At 51.0% G+C, this 19152-nt stretch overlaps 1 protein-coding gene across 2 annotated transcripts; it reads right to left on the minus strand.

Moving 5' to 3' along the window:
• Positions 1–94: 94 nt before the first annotated feature.
• NUBP1 (NUBP iron-sulfur cluster assembly factor 1, cytosolic) lies at positions 95–18626 on the minus strand. 2 transcript variants are annotated; one of them, XM_081255525.1, is made up of 11 exons: positions 18544–18626; positions 18361–18465; positions 16555–16688; positions 10321–10389; positions 8103–8135; positions 7421–7511; positions 6614–6768; positions 4731–4841; positions 4342–4441; positions 1116–1199; positions 95–381 (listed from the first exon to the last, which is right to left on the minus strand). In XM_081255525.1, the coding sequence occupies exons 1-11, from the start codon at positions 18560–18562 to the stop codon at positions 323–325; spliced, it is 960 nt and encodes a 319-aa protein (XP_081111651.1). In that variant the 5' UTR covers positions 18563–18626; the 3' UTR covers positions 95–322. The 2 variants fall into 2 exon arrangements, with proteins under 2 accessions (XP_081111651.1, XP_081111652.1); XM_081255526.1 differs by having other exon boundaries at positions 4342–4444; positions 18544–18601.
• Positions 18627–19152: the final 526 nt, after the last annotated feature.

Genomic DNA, 19152 nt, shown 5'->3' on the forward strand with positions numbered 1-19152 from the left:
CAAGTGAGAAGTTCTGTAATGGAACAGCTTCTGACAGAGAAGAAAATTCCATGACCCACAAGCCGCTGGTTTTTTACATGAAGAAGGCCTTGGGGCAGAGGTTTGAGATGTTTTTATTTTTAAAACGGCACATCTGTAAAGAATGCCCTTTACATATGTTCTAAAGAAAAGTGTACAAATGTTAGATGATTAAAGTGTCTCTGAAAAAGTGGCTTCACACCATGCCTGGGGCTGGTCCCTCTCTGCCTGTGACCCCTGCTCTGTCACCCAGCTGGTCAGGTGCGATGGGACGTGCTGCTTGTGTTCCTAACGTCCTGCTGTTTCAGGAGCCTATGAGGTTCTCCCCTTTTGGCTGACGCAGACTACAGAACTCCTGGATTCCTGGAAAACAAGACAGCAGGCGAGGAAGCAGTGGCGGCTCTTGGTGGCCCTGCCCTGTGCTGGCGAGGCTGCGTCTAGATGGGGTGGAGTCCCCAGGTGGCTTAATTCTCCCAATAGTCCCATTACGGCTGATGCCCTGAATCTCTGAAAGTGAGCCCAATACTGCCCACTGCCCATCTGTGGTTATAACCACGGCGGGAGGCCTCACGCTGGCCCATTCTACAGATCAAGAATCCCGGAAATGATGTGATTTACCCTAAACACCATTTCACTAGGTCAAAAGAACTCAGCCACAAACCGGGAGCCTAAAGCTTTAACTACTGCCAACACCTCTGCCTTAAATTCAACGCCTCTGACGGCTGCCTGTTGTTGACGGAATCAGGCCTGCACATGGGTTTGGTGTGGCTCACTATGCTTTTTTTTTCTTCTTTCTTTTTATAGCTTTATTGAGGTGTATTTCCTATACCATAAACTTCACCATGTTTTTTAAACTATGACTTAGTTCACAACACTGAGGTACCGGAAGATTTTTCAAGACTCCTGGCTTCCTGGGCTGATGGAGTCATCCCAGACCTCACTACCCCCGTGTCCCCACCAAAGCTGTGTGGCCACTTATGGCTGCAGTGACATTTATGACCTGAATGGGACCTTCTCACACCTAGCCCACTCTGCTCATTTATGTCACTTCCTGGCCCCGTGCCATCTGGATTCACAAGATTCACTGAAACACTTACTCTGAATTATACTTCTGTAGGCTAAAGTGGCTGGTGAATCCGGTGCTTCAACCAAAAAAGACTGTCCTTTGTCGCAGCTCTTACCTTAAAAAAACAAAGGAAAGCAAATCCATGAAGAAAGCACAGTGGTGATGTGAACCTGGGGCTCTTTGTGTGCCCATGACACTGAAGATCGAGTCCACCTCACTTGTAATGAAGATCAAAGCTGAGACAGAATGTCGGGGTCTCGAGGACCTCACCTGCCCCCCCTCCATCCAGCAGGGACCCTGGCTAGCGTTTCCTCGCAGCTCTGACCTGTACCTGGCTGATGGTGTTTAGTGTGTGTGCCTGCGAGTCATCTGGGTCATGCGCAGCAAATGCAGGTTCCGGGGCCCCCATCGTGATCAGATACAGCAGCTCCTAGGCAGGCCCAGGAACCTGCATTTAAAAGACCAACTCGTTCTTTCAGTAAAAAGATAATGAAGGCACACGGTAAGAGTATGGAATACAAAAGGTTATACCATGAAGAATGAGTTCAAAGGAGGCTACCAGTGTTTCAAGTATCCTTCTAGAAATATATGCATATATATACATATACACAGTCGTGTATTTTAAAAAAATGCTTGGGAGTGTATGACACACATATTCTGCCCATTGCTTTCTCCACATGTAATTTTATCTCGAAGGTCACTCAAGGTTGGCATCAATCCATCTGCTCTGTGTACGGCAGTGCCTCCTCGGGACACACAGGTGGTCTCGCATCCAGGTGAGCGTGGGGCGGGACCCTGGGCACACGGCGTGCTCCCCTACCGTCTGGTCCTGGGGAGACCCTGCTGCCGGCTCCTCTGCCCCCGGCCCCCCTGCTGGAGAAGCAGGATCAGTGATTCCACGACCCACAGCCGCTCCCCAGCCTCCTGGGGGGATCCTGGCCAGGCCAACCGTGGAGCAGTCGTTGCCTCAGCTCCCCAGCATGTTGCCCGGTGGGACAGGGACACCCGAGATGGGGGGCAGAGTGGGCCCCCATGTGGCCCGGGCACCGTGAACTGTGGCGGAAGCAGCTAGGGAAGCCTCCGAGTTCACGGTCGCTGGACCGGGTCTGGGAAGTCACAGGTCCCACAACAGGCTCGTGGGGCCACTTCCTTCTGATTTTCGTCCAGCGTCCTCTCACTCCTCGTCCTCCCTTCCCCAGAGGACCTGCCTGTCCCCTTACAAATGCGCTCTGGTCGGTTCCCCATCTCCACAAACCTCCCCCTTTCCTGCCTGTCGCCTGCAGGCGGCACCCCTTGGGCACAGCCCTGTCCAAGGCTCCCCTCGTGGCCCTCCTTCCATTCGTGTAGCCCCCGGCAGTGGCTCCATCACCATCCCCACCTCGCAGGTGCGGCCTGAGGCTCAGCGCCTGGCAAGGACCCGCCGGAGCCCACAGCCAGCACTGGGGCAGCGCAGATCTAGGCCAGGGCACCTGGCCCCAGACGTGCTTCCGTGTGACCCTCAGGCGTGCGGGGCTGGGGAGGCCAAGGATCACGGCGCCAGAGCCCAGCCGCTCCTCTGCCGCACGTTCCCACAGGGGCTGAGCGCGTCCTTCGCGGCCTCTTGTCTGTTCCTGGTAACATGGCTGTTCCCTCACTGGACAAAAGCGGCTCCGGAAGGTCACAGCGACCTCACTTGGCCCTGCCCGCCTCGCCGCAGCATGTCACGGCATTAACTGCCTGTCCTTTCCGACGCCGGCCCAGCCCTCTGCAGCTACAACCAGAGGTGAGGTCTGGGGACATGTACCTTGTCACACGGGACTGTGCCTGCCAGACGGCACTGAATCAGAGGCTGCGCCAGGCCGCCTCCCCTGTAAGCTGCTCTAAGGACTAAGGCGGCAGCACCGCCTGGAGCAGATGGCGGTGACCGCTCAGGCTGCCACCGCTCACCGTCCCCCACAAGCTCACGTGGGCCGCCCGCCTCCGGAGGCCTGTGAGGGGAGGTACCTGCTCCTACGCCCCAGAGGGAAGCTCTGGTCAACGCGAAGACAGTTTACAGCAGCGGGGAAGGCTGGAAAAGCAGCCGAGTTTTCTGTTTCTCGGGGAAACCACATACCAGAAGCGCTGCTGGGCATGGAAACAAGCGAGGTGCGATCTCCGGAGCTGCCCCCCAGGACCCCTGGGCTTCTCGGGGGCTCTTCCCGTCCACCTCCTCAAGGCAGGCCTCCTCCAAGCTGCGCTCTCAGCCCCTCCTCTCTGCACCTCCCACCCCCCGTCGCAGGCACGTCCCCCTCCACTCCTGACCTCTCTCCCCAGCCCGCTGACCAAGCTGAGGCCTCGCCCGCCTCCACACAGCCCCAGGAGGGAGCCGGCCAGTCCTCGGTGCCGTCCCCGTCTCCCCGGTGGCTCACACTGGGCAGCACGGACGTCCGTGTCACCTCTCAAATCCTGGCACTTTCCCTCTCTGTGTCGCCCTCTCCCTGGCAATGCGCAGGCCCCAGTCCAGCCCTGACCTCCTCTCCGTTCTCCTGCAGCGCCGCCGCCACGGCCTCGGCCTCGGCCTCGGCCTCAGGTGCCCACGGCGCCCGCGCTCCCGAGGCTCTCACTTCCTAACAACCGGGGCCCAAGCCTCGTCAGTCTCTGTCGGCTTCCCTCAAGCCTGGGCACCTGTGTAACCTCACTGTCCCACTTCCTCGTGGGGTGTGGGTCACACCTAACCTCAGCAAGGTCAACTCCTGCTACTGTGGGGAAACAAATCTGGCGGTGGGTGTCCTCACCGCTCCACTCAGCGAGCCGACGCCCCGCAGTGAGTGTGGGGTGGAGGTGGGGTCCCCGGAGGACTCTGGCACTCAGAGAGGAACGTGACCCCCAGAGGCAGGCCAGCGACTTCCCCTCACGCTCACCGAGGGAAGCCGGGCACAAGGAGGGCTGCGCTGGGCTTCCCTGTACACTGGACATGCGGGGCACCTTCCTCGGGAGTCTCCAAGGCTAATTCTGTACCCGACTTTCAGTCAGAACCTAAGTCCTGTGTAAGAGAAGACTTGAAGGCACGCCCCTTGCCACCTCCCCAGGTCACCCCCAGCCCGGCCCGGCCCCGCCCCTTAGTGACTTCCTTTCCTCCTGCCTCCCTGCACCGAAGTCTCCCTAACCAGTCTCTCCTCTCCTCTGCAGGCCCCTCCTGCCGCCCCAAAGTTCTCCTGCTCCCTCGCCTACGCGCCGCCACGCGTCTCACTACTCCTCTCAGCTGGAGGGTGTGCAGCCTCCACCGGGGACTCACCCACCTATGCGCGGATCCAGAGGCACTTTGCCGAGAAGCGGGACCTTCAGGTCCTGGCACATGACCTCCGCACCCCCAGTCGTGGGCGGGAATATCTGAGACTCCTTCTGGGAGGCAAATTAAAGGGGGAGGAATCCTGATTTCATTTCAGAATCATACGAATGGACCACATTTTAAAGCAACTTTAAAAAAATGGCTATTTTGAATGTGAAAAGAATTTTCATTAAATCAGCAACAGAGGGTTTTAACTGATTCCGCTTCCCAAAGCGATTCCGCTTCCCAAAGCGATTCCGCTTCCCAAAGCGATGGGGAAAATAGAAACGGTTTCCCAGAGACCCACCCCTACGATTTCCTCAGGCGTGGAGGACAGGACCTGGTTGGACGTACTCTCACCTGGCACTTGGGGCAGATGAAGCCGCTCATGTTCTCCACCACCCCGATGATGGGCAGCTTCACCTTGTGGCAGAAGTTGATCTCTTTCCGGACGTCCTGGAGCGACACCTCCTGTCAAGGTTCAAGAAGTCCAGTTATGTCAAAGTCAAAGCATAAAAAGAGAACATCCATGGGGTGGAGGGATGGCTGCAGGGCCGTGGCATCACCACCGTGAAGTGTTAGGGACCACGCCCCGTGTTCCGTATTTGTCTCGTGCCGACCACGTGTGAGCCCTGTTCCAGGTGCTACTTACCTCCCACAAACCTCAAAGGATAAACCTGAACAGGCAAGTGTCCAATGTACAACGAATCTACAGGAAAGTGACCCTTTAACACACCTCCGTGTTCCACTTTCCCGTCAGTGTACTGGGCTGAGCCCGAGTGGGCCCAGCTTTCCAGGTCACGGGCAGCCTGTGGGCTCGCCTGGCTGCCTATTTTCATAAGTAAAGTTCTTCTGGAACACAGCCCGGCCCACTCTTCTGCGTAGTATCTCGGGCCGCTTTCGCCCCACAATGGTACAGCTAAAGGGCCGTGACAGAGACCGTGTGACCCGAAAAGCCTGAAACAGTTACTCTCCAGTCCTTCACAGAAAAAGTACACCAACCTCTGATCCTGGTTATCATGAACCCAAGCAACTTTATGCACAAAAAGAAAGTAAGGACTATTACCAGGTTTGGATCCCTTCAAATTCACTTCTGGACTCTGAATGTGTATCTTACAGCGTGAGGACTGTGGATAATCAGGGCTTAGTATCCACCACAGTCCCCCATTTAATTTTACTGCAGACACGTGTCCAAGGGTTGTCTGCTGTCAAATACGGCTGCTCCTTAACATTTGTGGCTTTAACGGTCACAGGCCTTCAAAGGGTCCTGGCTTTGAGTCCTCTATTCTCCTGAGGCCCATGTTTGGCCCCCTTTGAGGCTGGGGTACAGACGGAAGGGCATTTAGCTAGAAAGTAAATGGCTGTTACTAAGCGTCTCACCTCAGTGCAGCTGTGATTCTCTCCCTGGTATCCTCTACAAGCCCTGCTTTGTCAAAAATGACCCCCCAGAAACTTAACACACCACTGTAAAGCAATTATACTCCAATAAAGATGTTGTAATTTTAAAAAAATGCAGTTCTCACAAAAAAAAAAAAAAGAAAAATGACCCCTAAAGAAAGCCAGCTGCTGGATGTGCAGGGCTCTGAGAAAGTGGGCATCCCCAGCCTGAAGTCACGTTTTCTAGAGAAGTTACATACAGAGGTGCACAAACATGGGGCATCCCCCCAGGCTTTCTGGAGAAGGGCTGGCATCTGCTCGGTCTGCTCCCCTCCTCCTGAACCCAAGGGGACTCTCTTTCCTTTCACAGTAAACATGGTATCAGAGAGGCCATCCTTGTGTCAACTCGATTGTTGCTGTTGCTTTAGACTTGACTTTTAGAGCAGTTTTAGGTTCATAGAAAGCAGAGAGTTCCCATGTGCCCCTGCCCCATGTGGAAAGCCCTGCCCACTGTCAGCACCCGCATCAGAGCGGACGTCCCCACTCCACTGTTCTCATAGGTCATTTCTTTGGGACCTACTCTTGAGAGCACTGCTGGTCTAAGGGCGGGCCCCAGCCTCTCTTTAAAAATTCAGTAGGAAACATTCCTAATGACAAATTCGTCTTCTCTCCAGCGCCATCCTCGGGCCAGGCGCCCCTGGCCCCCACCCCCGCCCCTGCCACCTAATGCCTCCCTGTCCGCTGACAGTGGCTGGACCGAAGATAAACGTAAGGTTTCTGCGGATCCCAGTCAGGGTGTGCTGAAGAGCCCAGGGTCTCGGGCCATCAGAGAAAGAGACCTTCCGGGGTGGGGGGCCCTGGCACACCTGCGGCGTGGTGATGATGACCGCCCCATCGATGTGCGCGGCGGCCAGGTACTGCACAGCCGAGAGGTGTTCATCCGACGTCCCGGGTGGGGTGTCCACGATGAGATAGTCCACCTCGCCCCAGTCCACGTCTCGGAGGAATTGCTTGATCATACCTGCAGGGAGAAGCCGCGGGGATGCCTCCTCTCTCCCGTCCTCTGACTCTCTTTACAGAAGCACAGCTCGTGACCTTTATGTACGGATCACCTGTGCTCTCAATCAGTGGTGTTTGGTAACGTCTGGGACACGTCTGCCTGTCAGTGACTAGGGTGGGAGTTCTACTCGCCTCTGGCACACAGAGGCCAGGGCACTACTAAGCCCCTGTGACGTGGAGGACAGCCCACCCTCCCCAAACAAGGAATTATCTGGCTCAGAACGCCAACAGCACCGAGGCTGAGGAACCTTGCCCAGATGGGCGCTTTCGCATTATCACCTGCAGCCTCAATGCCTAGTCAACCTGCTACTGATGTCACCTCACATACTTCTCTCTTTGACACAAATAAGAACACAAACCTCCTTAGGAATAATTTCAGGGTTAGGTAGATTTACAGGAGAGAAAAACCCTAATAGATTTTTAAAATTATAACATTTTATTAAATAAAATTGGTATTTCTGTTGGCTCTCTTCAACCAGTGAAGAGGCAACCAGATGCATAAAAATAATACTCTATGAAGCCCAGCAGGATGAGCCTGAGGCCATCCTGACAGGACGGGATGCAATTCTGCCCTTGGAAGGACGTGATAAGAGACAGAAAGCAGAGTGGCAAACCATTTTTCTTTGGTCCCCTCCAGATAACGGCATCATCGGGGCTGCTGAGCAAGAAACCCACCGACATCACCCCCAAGTTGTCTTCCAGGAACTAGAAAGGATGACGCAAGAAACATTTTACTTAAAACCACAGTGCAAGGCACTTCCCTATGTCTTTTGTCTGAGCTCTGGCTGAGAAAAATTGGGGGGGACAAAATTACTGTGTGATCTGTGAGTATATTCACTCTTTGAATCCTTATATCTTTTCTTTTTTCGAAAAAAATCATTAAAAAAAAAGGTTACCATATTGGGGGGGATTGAAAGAGTCGCCATGCGGCCCTATGCGGCAATGACGGTGAACTCAGCTGAAATAAACAAACCTCGTCTCCTTTACTATCTTAACCTGGGTTGGCAAACTATGGCCCCACTTCTGGTTTTGTATAAAGTTTTATTGGAAAACGGCCACGGTCATTCATTTGCTTATCACTACTTTCCAGCCATGACGGTGGCAACTGTATGGCCCACAAACTGGAAATATTTACTCTCTGAGCCTTTACAGAAAAAGTGTGCCAATCCCAGGTTGGAACTGGATTCCCTGTGCCTAGGAAAGTGCCTCAATAAATATCTGTTGACGATAAAGAGTTACAACCTTTTATGTACACATACGACAAGAGATCCTGAAGAAAAGGGGGTCAGCACTCACCACTGGAGACCAGCCCGAGCCACTCTGGTGAACCTGCAGGAACAGAAGCCCACACTTATTTGTGAGAAATTATACGCCCTGGTCACGCTTCTCTCGCAGACAAAGTTTACGTAGTAAGAAGGCAGTTTTATAAATTACAATTCATCGTCTTAAATGCTACCACTAAATTCTTAATAGGGGGTGAACAGAGCGGGGTCAGGGGCTGGGTTATGGATGATAGAATTCATTTGCTTTTTCCCTCCCAGGTTGGGTTATTTGGCAACTGCTTAGATATCTATCTGGTCAGGGGACTGATGTTACCGGAGTCCGAATATAATTTGGGATATTTTAAAAGTGTGACAGAAATCAGTTGGGGGTTGCTGAGAAGATGCAGGTAACTGGAGCAGCGAGGCGGTCTCTGTACAAGTCCAGGAGTGGAGGGATGACCTTTAGTGAAACCGGAGACACAGAACCCTCCCATCAGTGGTGTGAACTTCAGGGCTGAGCTGCTGCCCCCGGGGGACAACGACTGGGGAAGTGGTGTCAGCGGGAAGCTTGGGCTACTTCAAGACCCCAGACCCTTTCCTCGCAGTAGGTGTTCACTAACTGCCAGGGTTCAAGTCCGCATCGACGCTTTACTATGAAACAGGAACTTACGCAACTTCCAACCACACATCAACCTTAGATTTACAGTTCAAGTAACGCTGGACCCAAAACAGAAAGCCCATTTTTCCTGATGAATTCTTACTTTTTTAAACAGTCTTTTGAGATATAATTCACATACCACACAACTCACCCATTTAAACCGTACAATTAAATGGCTTCAGGATATTCACAGAATTGTACATCCATCACCACAATCAACATTAGAACACTTTCGTTACTCTTAGAAGAGACCCTGCACCCCCTAAGTGTCACCCCCGATCCCCACACTTCCCCCCAGTCCTAGGTGACCACGGATCTACTGTGTCTACAGATGTGCCTGCTGCCGACATTTCACAGAATTGCAATCAGATAACATGGGGTCCTTTGTCACCGGCTTTGAAGTCATACTTAAAAAAAAAAAACCATTGATTCCTATTAATACTAATTCTCTAAGTCACTGGTTTTGAAAGAGGGGTAAACACGATGATCCAATAGCACTGGAGGAGAAAACAGTAGAACTTCTGTTTTATGTCACCATTTAAAGTTTTCCATTTTTATAACTACCTGTGTCCTGGCCCAGTGAGTAGTACACGCACGTGACTCACGGTAACGGACCCCTGTGCTGGGGGCACGTGCTCCAGAGCTCGCTGCTCGCCAGTATGTGCTCAGAACTGTGATTCCTGCTGCTTCCCAGCGCGGCAGAAGCAAGTCCCAAGCCCTGAGCAGGGTCCCCAAGGACTGGCTCCATCTGCCTCTGGCTACTCTCTGCCACCCCGTCACTCTGCCCCGTCCCCGTGGGCCGCTTTGCTGAGGACACGAGGACACTCCTGCACGCGCTCCCCATCCCAGCGCACCCTTCTCTGGGTTCTCTGAGCAGGGTGCCCTTGACCACCCCCTCCCGAAGAGCAGCTCCCCTGGCCGCCCTGCCCTGCCGTCTGTCCCCTTACCCTGCTTAGTGTCCTATTACCACCTGCCCCTCCCACAAGGGTAGGGTCTTTATCTGCCTTGTTCTCCTCTGAACCTCAGCACCCAGCGTTTCAGTAAAGAATGTATGGATCCCAACACCCCAGGAAAAGCCTAGTCCTCCAGCCGGGGCTTCAATGCACCCCGCAGGGGAACCCTTTCTCAGATGGCTCTGTGCCACCTAGAAGGGAGGGAGAGCACGTGCTGCTCCACCCCCGCCCGCATTCTTCGCCTGCCTCGCAGTCTCACTTCCCCTCTGGTGACCACAGGAGCAGAAATATTCCCTTGCTTCCAGAGTACAGAACCCTAGCCAGCCCTGGTCTAGCCAGGGCTAAGTTTCTGTGTCTGACTTCTGCATTTGATGTATTGTTTCCCTTCCCTTCTAAGAAGGCATTGAAACTAACAATTCTCAGAAGGTTTGGATGAACTTAACTATAATCCACACCGCCCCCAAACTCACGGCTGTTGTTAAAAGGAGACAGGCGGTCTAGTGAACATTTACCTGATCTCGTCACGTCCAGGTAAAAAGGCATGGGCTCCGCTGACCCCCTGGCTTAGGGTTAGAGGCTTGGCGCTATAGTTTACCGTAAGTAAGAAAATACTTCCCTGCGTTTTTTCTTGTCACTATTACCTGTTCTCCTTCCAATCCCATGATCTTGGGAATCGACGGCCCGCATATATCAATGTCTAGAAGAGCCACCTGGGGAAAAGAGGAGACGCGATATCAGCAGATGTACAATCCTCCAGATGTGCACAATCGGGAGGGGACGGGGTTCCAGGAAAAGGAGGGAGGGGAGAAGGTGAAGAAAAACTGGGTTGAACTTGGACCGAGCGGAATCTCATGAGGGAGAGTTACAGCATTTATCTTCTGGGCCACAGAGACACAGACGAAACTCCTAACAAGAACCTGCAAAGTACACCAACACCCCCGGCGCTCCGCCCACGCCCCTGCTGCACCCCAGCCACCCTCAGTATGGCCTATTTTCAGGCTGAGCTTATGGTCCAGGGTATCAGGTCGCTTGACGATTCAGGCCCAGCCACTGTTTACGTGGCCCTTACCATGTACTGGTGGGGGGGGCGGTGTGTGTGTGTGTGTGTGTGTGTGTGCGTGTGCGTGTGCGCGCGCGCCTGTGTGTTTGGGATCATTATCTCTGCTTTGCAGAAGAGGAAACTGAGGTTCAGAGAGGCCCAGAGACTTGTTCAACGAGCAAGAAGCAGAGCTGGGACATGAACTGAGGTCTCTGGACTCCAACGCCAGGGCTCTTCCCACTACCCCGGGGGCCTGGCGATGAGGGCCAGAGTGGACCCTCTAGCTGAGCTCTGACCAAGCCCTGTTTTCCTGTGATGCTGAAGGTTAATGATGGCTTAGGCTCAACTTCTAAAAAAGAACGTGAAAATAAGGAAACCTACAGAAGTTCTTTGCTAGTGATACATGCAGCTTTGGATGACTCCTTCTACCCTCAACGCCCTGCTTTCCCCATCTGGTTCGTGAAAAGGTCTGAGACAGCCTTCAGAAACCTTCTAAAGAGCAGGGCCGTGTTCATCTTGAAAGCTCTCACATCTTAGATCCAAAGTAGAGCACCTCTGGGTAACTTCTAACTTGCCGCAAGTTAGTTTCTTGCTTTCCTCTTCAATCCTCTGGACAACCTCCTATGATCCTCACATGACTTCACACCAGGTCAGGAAAGCGGTTCCTTCATACACTGGATAGTCGTTTGCCTCACGCGCCCTCTGCTGGACCTCAAGAAGAATGCAACAGAACAACGCTCACCCTGAAGACCCATCAGGGTGAAGACCTCATCCTGAAGACCTGACTTCCTTGGCCTTCTTGATGCTTCAGGCTGATGTGTGGTTAATGATCCAGACGTTTTACATCAGAGCCTCACAACCTGGGAAATTATACCATCGCTACGACCCTAACGGAGACTTTCGTCAATAATCTCGAGTTTCTAGCCACTTGGTCTAGAAAATCTCGCTCTCTTTTGGGAACAGTTTAATCAGTTTCCTTTTGAGGAATTACACCCCCTCTTCCACACAACCAAGTGGGTATCTTGAGTGAAATGATACAAGAAAGAGATCACATGCACTCAGTCTGCGGTGGAACCTGAAAGGGCTGTGGCACATTCCTGCTACCCAGCTCTCCAGCGGCCGTGTCCTGCCCCCTTCAGACATTCTGCTGATCCTGCCGCTACCCCCATATCCATCCAATTAATTCCCTTTCTGCCCCAGTTACACCAGAGAACCCCAGCTGGAAGAAACACGCCTGCATTAATCCTCACAGGGTCTGTGGAAGGTGCTAGAAGACTGATGGGAAGAGGCTTTGCCACACCCTCTCCCAGCTAGAAAGTGGTGGAGTGGGTGCTGCAGGGCTGTCAGGATCCACAGCGTTCCCTACCCAGCGCCCCATACTTCCACTTAAGAAGAGGTCACAGGAAGCGGGCTCAGTACTAACGCCTGGCACTCTGAGGCTGTGTCACCTCGCACAAGCTGCTTCTCCTCCCCGATCTGTCTGAGCTTCTGATCTGTGAAATCAGTGTTTCAGGAGATCATTAGGCTCCTTCCAGCCCTCGAGTCTACAAGCCCCCGAGAGGGCCTCAGACACTATAGCCTGGACCTTTTAATGACACAGCTTGCCTTTCAGCTCACAGGGCAGGATGATAAGCTGGGACCTGACGGGAGCTGCTGACTCTTGCGGTGGGAAGAAGGCACGTGATTCTTGGATGTCTCACAGCTCAGGTCTGCGCCATAGAGGCTCCTCCTCCTCCCTTCGCCCCAACCTGCACATTCCCCAGCCCACCTGTGATTAGTCAGGGGCTACCCTGCGAATCAGGCCCTCTGCAAACCATCAGACACCTGCCTAACCAAGTGCTATCATGGAACAGCCTTGCTTGCAGTCAGTAATGAGCTGCCACCAGGCGGCAGGCAGAAAAGGACAGGGCGGTCCTCACCATCCTGCTGAATTTAGGGCAGGGAGGGGTGTGAGCTGCTTGACTTTAGTCAACAAGACACTCGGTGTGTACTCTATGCCCATGCCGGGCACCCTTTGGAGACAGTGATGTTTTCTGTCACCAGTAGGTCTGCCTGAGGGGAGACAGACTTTCTTAAGTGCTGACTTTTTTTTTTTTTTGGCGATACGCGGGCCCCTCACTGTTGTAGCCTCTCCCGTTGCGGAGCACAGGCTCCGGATGCGCAGGCTCAGCGGCCATGGCTCACGGGCCCAGCTGCTCCGCGGCATGTGGGATCCTCCCGGACCGGGACACGAACCCGTGTCCCCTGAATCGACAGGCGGACTCTCAACCACTGCGCCACCAGGGAAGCCCTGACTTTTTGTTTTTAAGCACCACTGCAAGAAAAAAAATCCAGCTCATCTAGCCATGTTTCCACACAGCTGGTGAGCTTCCCTTCAGTCTACTGCAAAGTTTCAACGTGTGCACAGTGGGACTTCAGAACGTAACAACACAGAAGCGTGATTCTATGTAAACAGCTGTCTATTCAAAAGTGGTTCCTTGTAGCTGGCCTGGTTAAAGCACATCTCCAGACAGCTGTTTAAGAAAATGCCTGACAGCTTCTGAAAGCAAAGATTATTCTGGGTAACATGGATCATCGCAGAAAACAGATTTCTTGGCTGACCAACTGGCCAATACAAACTTGACCCTCAGACGGCAAAAGATTGTTGGCTAACAGAAAAACAGATGGGCAAGTATATTTGAACCTGCTGGGCACTGGACTCTGGGTGGGCTACAAACTCATTATCACCAAAGCAGAAACAGTCTTCACCCCTCCATATTCTATCAGGGACATTTATTGAGCACTTCCTATTCATCCGGCATCGTGTTAAGCATTTTACAGTTACGTGCATCATCTCACTCGGTCCTGAGTCCCATTTTACAGATGAGAAAACTGAGGCAGAGATAGTCTGATAACCTGCCCAAGGTCACAGCAGTGGTATCGGCGGCACTGGGATGTGATCGTGGGCAGACCGACTCCAGAGCCTGTGTTCTTGGCCACCACGCTAGACTGCACCCACCTCCTGCCCCAAACGCTCAGCTAGACTTCTGACCCTCCCTCTTCTCCAAGAGTTGGAGGCCCTGCTGCTCCATTTGTTCCTGCCGTTGGTTCCAGCACTGCCCTGGGTGTGTCCTCGTGGCCTCTCATGGAGACAAGAGCAACAACTCCCGCTGGTTTACTGTCACCCTCTGACGACACTCGATCACACACTCGGCTGCTGCTATAGCAACCCTCAAACCATGCCTCTTTCCCGCTGGAACATCTTCCCAGGGTGTTAAAGCCTCCCAGGTCTGGCTCAGGCTGAGCCTCACCCTCGGCCCCTCTGCTGCAGCAGCAGCAGCCCTGCCTGCCCAGCCCTGTCTGCCCCGGCGGCCCCGGCGGTCCCAGCTCTGCGCCTCTGCCTCCACCTCCTCCCGCCACATCCCATCAGCCGCCATCAGAGTCCAAGGCCGCCTTCTCCCACGAGCCTGCCCAGCTGTCCCCTGCCAGTCACTTCTCCCTTTCCCCAGATGCCTAGAGCACATCTTGGGTAACAGATACCAGATTCCAGAGAAGCCCACGTCAGTCATGTAGGCCAATAAAAGCAGCTCCACACGTCATAAAATGATCCGAAGAGAAATGAGTAATAAGCAGGGTTCAGAGCCCTAGTGAGAGAAACACCAAGCTTTACAGGTCTCCTAGCCCAGCCTCTGCACTGTCCCAGGAAGGCCACGGCCTCCCCAAGGTTTCAATCCTCCCCCAAAGAAGTTCTTCCCCAGCCAGCACTAGTGTTTCTGGAGCTACAAACCAAACCAGGGGCCGGCAAACTACAACCCATGGGCCAAACCCAGAATGCCACCTGTTTCTGTACAGCCCATAGCTAAGAATGGCTATTACGTTTTTAGAGTTGGGGGAAAAAAAAAATCAAAAGAATACATTTATTTCACGACAGCATGAAAATTATGAAATTCAAATTATGTGAAATTCAAAGTTTTATTAGAACACAGCCACACTCATTTGTTCACAGGTTGTCTATGGCTGCTTTCATGTTCAAGGGAAGAACTGAATAGTTGCTACAGAAACTGTATAGCATACAAAGCCTAAAATATTTATCATCTGTTCTTTATATAAAAAGTCTGCTGACCCCTGAAGTAAACTCTACTTTCTTAACCCAACGATTTAAAAAATATATATTCCTGGAGCCTTTGGTGAGGTATCTGAGAGGCCACTGTTTATCTGTGTGTGTGTTGGGGGGGGGTGCGCGCGCACGCACACGCTCAAACGCTCAAGCATATTGAGGGCAGGTCGGAATGGTGGGCTTGATCCCCCTGCCCACGGTAGCTACCTTTACTGGGGTTTTTTGTGGAGGAAATAAAGCCTTTATTTTATTAAGAATTTAGGGTGCTATTTCACACTGGAATAGAATGGTTTATCTCACACAAGTAGAAAATATGAAATTTATCCAGTTATTAGAGTTTAAAAAAGAATAACTGGCAATATGTGGCAGTTTTGAAATGTCAATATTAAATTAAACATACCTTTACACTCCCCACTAGCACTATCTTAAAAAAAAAAAAAGCCAAACAAAAGTGAAAGGTCATTTGCCAGTTATAAATGTGAACTGAAAGTTAGCCCTTATTTATATAAAAATAAATTTCAACATTCAAAATGCACAAAGACAAAACCTAATTTTCAAAAATATATCAGTGTATGGAAAGAAGGCACGCATCAAGACCAAGAAAAGAACTGGAATGGTTGGGAATGGCTTTCAACAGGAACACAATAAAATTGTTTCCACGTTACACAGAACTCCTCTGCAGGCCCCAAACAGCACTCTGACGGAAAAACAGCAGAGCTTGTGATCCACACAGACCGTGTGGTGGGCTCTCTCACCCAGTGCACACACAGCACCAACACACAAGTTCTCACCACGGCTTGTATTTCAGGGCTCAATGTGTTGGGCAGTGGCGTCTAAGGGACACCGATGATTCTCTAGCAGTTCTGGTATGTATATATGTATTTTTTTTCAATTAGAATTTTGAACATAATTTCATTTTGGCAAAACCAAATGGTAGAACGTGTTCTGTGTTAAAAAAACAAAACAAAACAACCCCACAGCATTCATGGTTTCATTAGGTATAAAATTGTAATCGAAGTGAATATTGGGATCATTTCCTAAGATCAGTGCAAAACCATCATGAGTCCCAATGAATAACCTGTATTTTTTAAATCACAGGTACTGCAAATTTCCATTTGATCTTTTTGGTAAAAGTAATTTTTTTCTTCCTCACCCTACCACACCTTTTATTAAAGCTGAAATCCTGAGAGCAGTACTGGGGAATTTGAGTTTTCAAGCTCCTCTGTGTACGTGGGTGTAAGTGAATGGCCTAGTGCAGGGGTTGGCAAGCGTTTTCTTCAAGGGCCAAATGGTAAGTATTTTAGGCTTTGTGGGCAAAATCAAGGATTCAGAAGTACTAATGTAACACTGTAAAAGCAACCATTTATAAATGTAAAAACCATTCATAGCTCACAGGCCATAAAAAGACAGGAGATGGGCTGGATTTGACCACAGGCTATCGTTGGTAGACCCCTGACCTAGAAAAAGGCAGAAGGGGTTCATAAAGAGAAAGAAGCCTGAACTTAACATAATAAATAATCAGCAAGCCAAGAGAAATGTACACCTGCTAGCCATGTTCATGGCTAGAGAATCCAATGAAATACTCATTTCATTGCTCGACTGCCTTGCATTTCCTCGTTCTCTCTGGAAGGATCTAGATTCCAAAGAGGCCAGATAAACTGACACTAACGAATCAGCTCCCTAGGAGCCATCATGAGCCCTAAGACACGAGCCTCTCCCAGTTTTTCCTTAAGGTCCCACCTGTGTGTTTTCATCTTCCGCTAGGCCGTGGGCCAGGTGGGCACTGAATGTGCTTTTCCCAACGCCGCCTTTCCCAGACAACACCAAGATCTTGTGTTTCACGGTCTTCATTTTTTCTTTGATTTCCTCTATGGCTGCAAAGAAAGCAATTCAGATGACCAAGCCCCTGACTCAATCTTTTTTTATTTTTTAAAAATATTTATTGGAGTATAGTTGATTTACAATGTTGTGTTAGTTTCAGGTGTACAGCAAAGTGAATCAGTTATATATATATATATCCACTCTTTTTTAGATTCTTTTCCCACATAGGCCATTACAGAGTATTGAGTAGAGTTCTCTGTGCTATACAGTGGGTCCTTATTAGTCATCTATTTTATATATAGTAGTGTGTATATGTCAATCCCAATCTCCCAATTTATCCCTCCCCTTCCTTTCCCCCACGGTAACCATAAGTTTGTTTTCTCTATTTCTCATTTGTGACTCTATTTCTGTTTTGTAAATAAGTTCATTTGTACCATGTTTTTAGATTCTACATATAAGCGATACCATATGATATTTGTGCCTCTCTGAATGTCACTCTTCCAACGGGCTGGAAGGAGCTAAGTCCTTGGGCTATTTCAAGGGATCGTGAGTGAAACAGCACCTCATCAATGGTAGTAATAAGTGCTACCAAAAAACCCCAAACCAAAACCAAACAAAACAAAACCCAAGGCTACGAGTACATCTGACATTTCCGTATTTATCGGTTTGTTTGTCTCACCTACTAGAATAATAAAGTCCATGAAGGGGGGAACTCTGAAGTGTTCACACTATATTCCCAGTTCCAGAACAGAGCTTTCAATACAGCAATGATTCCCAATCTGCGGGCAAACCCCACCAGGGCACATCTGGCAATGTCTCGGGATATTTTTGATTGTCACAGGAAGGAGTGTTGCTGGCATGTAGTGGGTAGAGGCCAGGGATGCTGCTAAATGTTCAGGGCAGAGAAACAGGGCAGACATCCCCACCACAAAGAATTATCCAACCCTGAGGGTCAGTAGTGCCAAGAGTGAGAAACGGACAAATTGCAGGCACTTAGTTACCTGTCACTGATAACTATCACTATTACACATTTACTATGCTTTCAATATTTCATCCTAGTTCAAATCCCTAAAACAAACTGTAACTATTTCTCCCCCATTTTTGATGAGGAAACAGAGGCTCAGAGAGGTTAAGGCTTTTTAATCACCTCATCTGTCTCATTCATAGCTGTATCCCCAGCACAGAGCACTGTGCCTGCAAGTGATCAATAAATACTTCTGTTGAATTAATGGGAGAATCGCTCCTCAAAAGGAAGGAAATTTTGTCCAAAGAAAACAGCTGGCGGAGCTAGGATTTAAGCCTAAGCTCCTGTCTTCAAAGTTCATACCCTATTTCCTCTGGTGCCGGCCTCCTCCCAACCACTTCCAGTTACTGTCACTCAAACCGCTGGTCCCACCCCTCACCTCCCACGACTTTCTTCCATGCCCCGCCCCTCCTGAGACCCCTTTTGACTGCACGCCAGTCACGGGTTCAGGCTCCGCCCCACCCCGCCAATTTTCTCCTCTCCTAGCCTTTTAAAAGCCCTGACCCTCTGGGCCCCGCTCCTGTCACTCATCCCTCAAGTCCCGCCCCTTATCCTGAAGACAACTCCACGACCCGCCTCCTCTGGGCCCCTGCCCCTCATCCTTAAGGCCCCTATCCCAACACCATCCACACCCCGCCCACGTCCCGCCTCTTCCAAGACAGCGCTTCTCACTTCCCGTTGAAGCCTTGCCCCTTCCTCACCCGGGTCCGGAGCGGCACCAGCTCCAGAAGCGCAGAGTCCCTGGTTGGGGCACCCCTGACATGAGGCCCCTCGACCTGCTTGGGCGCTGCCGACCCCGGGACAGTCTGCACGGAGACAAGATCACAGTTAGAGTGGCTCCTGTCCTTTCAGGCCCGCCCCCCACGCCCCCTCCGCGCGCTCACCGTGAGGCACCTCCTCCATCCCGCTGCCTTGGACGCGTACACGGTCACCGGAAACCGCCGTTACGTATTTCCGCCTAGTGGCGCCCAATCTGACCCTCTAGCTGCGCGAAATCGTGTCTCGAAAGAGGGCTGTGCGCACGCGCGAACCTTCTAATGGTAGTTTGGGGCTGTTCTCTTTCTGTTCATTTTAAAACTGGAGGGGTGGGATAGGGAGGGTGGGAGGGAGACGCAAAAGGGAGGGGATATGGAAACATATGTATATGTATAACTGATTAAATTTGTTATAAAGCAAAAAATTTAAAAAAATAAAAAAAAAACTGAGTTGCAGATATCTATCATAAATACTTCAGCATGTATCTCCTAGGATCAAACACTTTGTCCTACATGACTTCAATACCATTTTCATATCCGAGATTTAACATTAATGCAAAACTGTTAGCTAATATTCACTTTGTATTCAGATTAAGGAAGAGCCCCCTGCTCCCCCAACCCCCCTTATTAGAGTCAAGGATTTTTTTTTAATTAATTAATTAATTAATTTTATTTTGGGCCCCCTTGGGTCTTCGTTGCTGTGCACGGGCTTTCTCTAGTTGCGGTGAGCAGGGGCTA

Source organism: Mesoplodon bidens, assembly GCF_964165515.1.
Source record: "Mesoplodon bidens genome assembly, chromosome: 15".
Lineage (NCBI taxonomy): Eukaryota > Metazoa > Chordata > Mammalia > Artiodactyla > Ziphiidae > Mesoplodon > Mesoplodon bidens.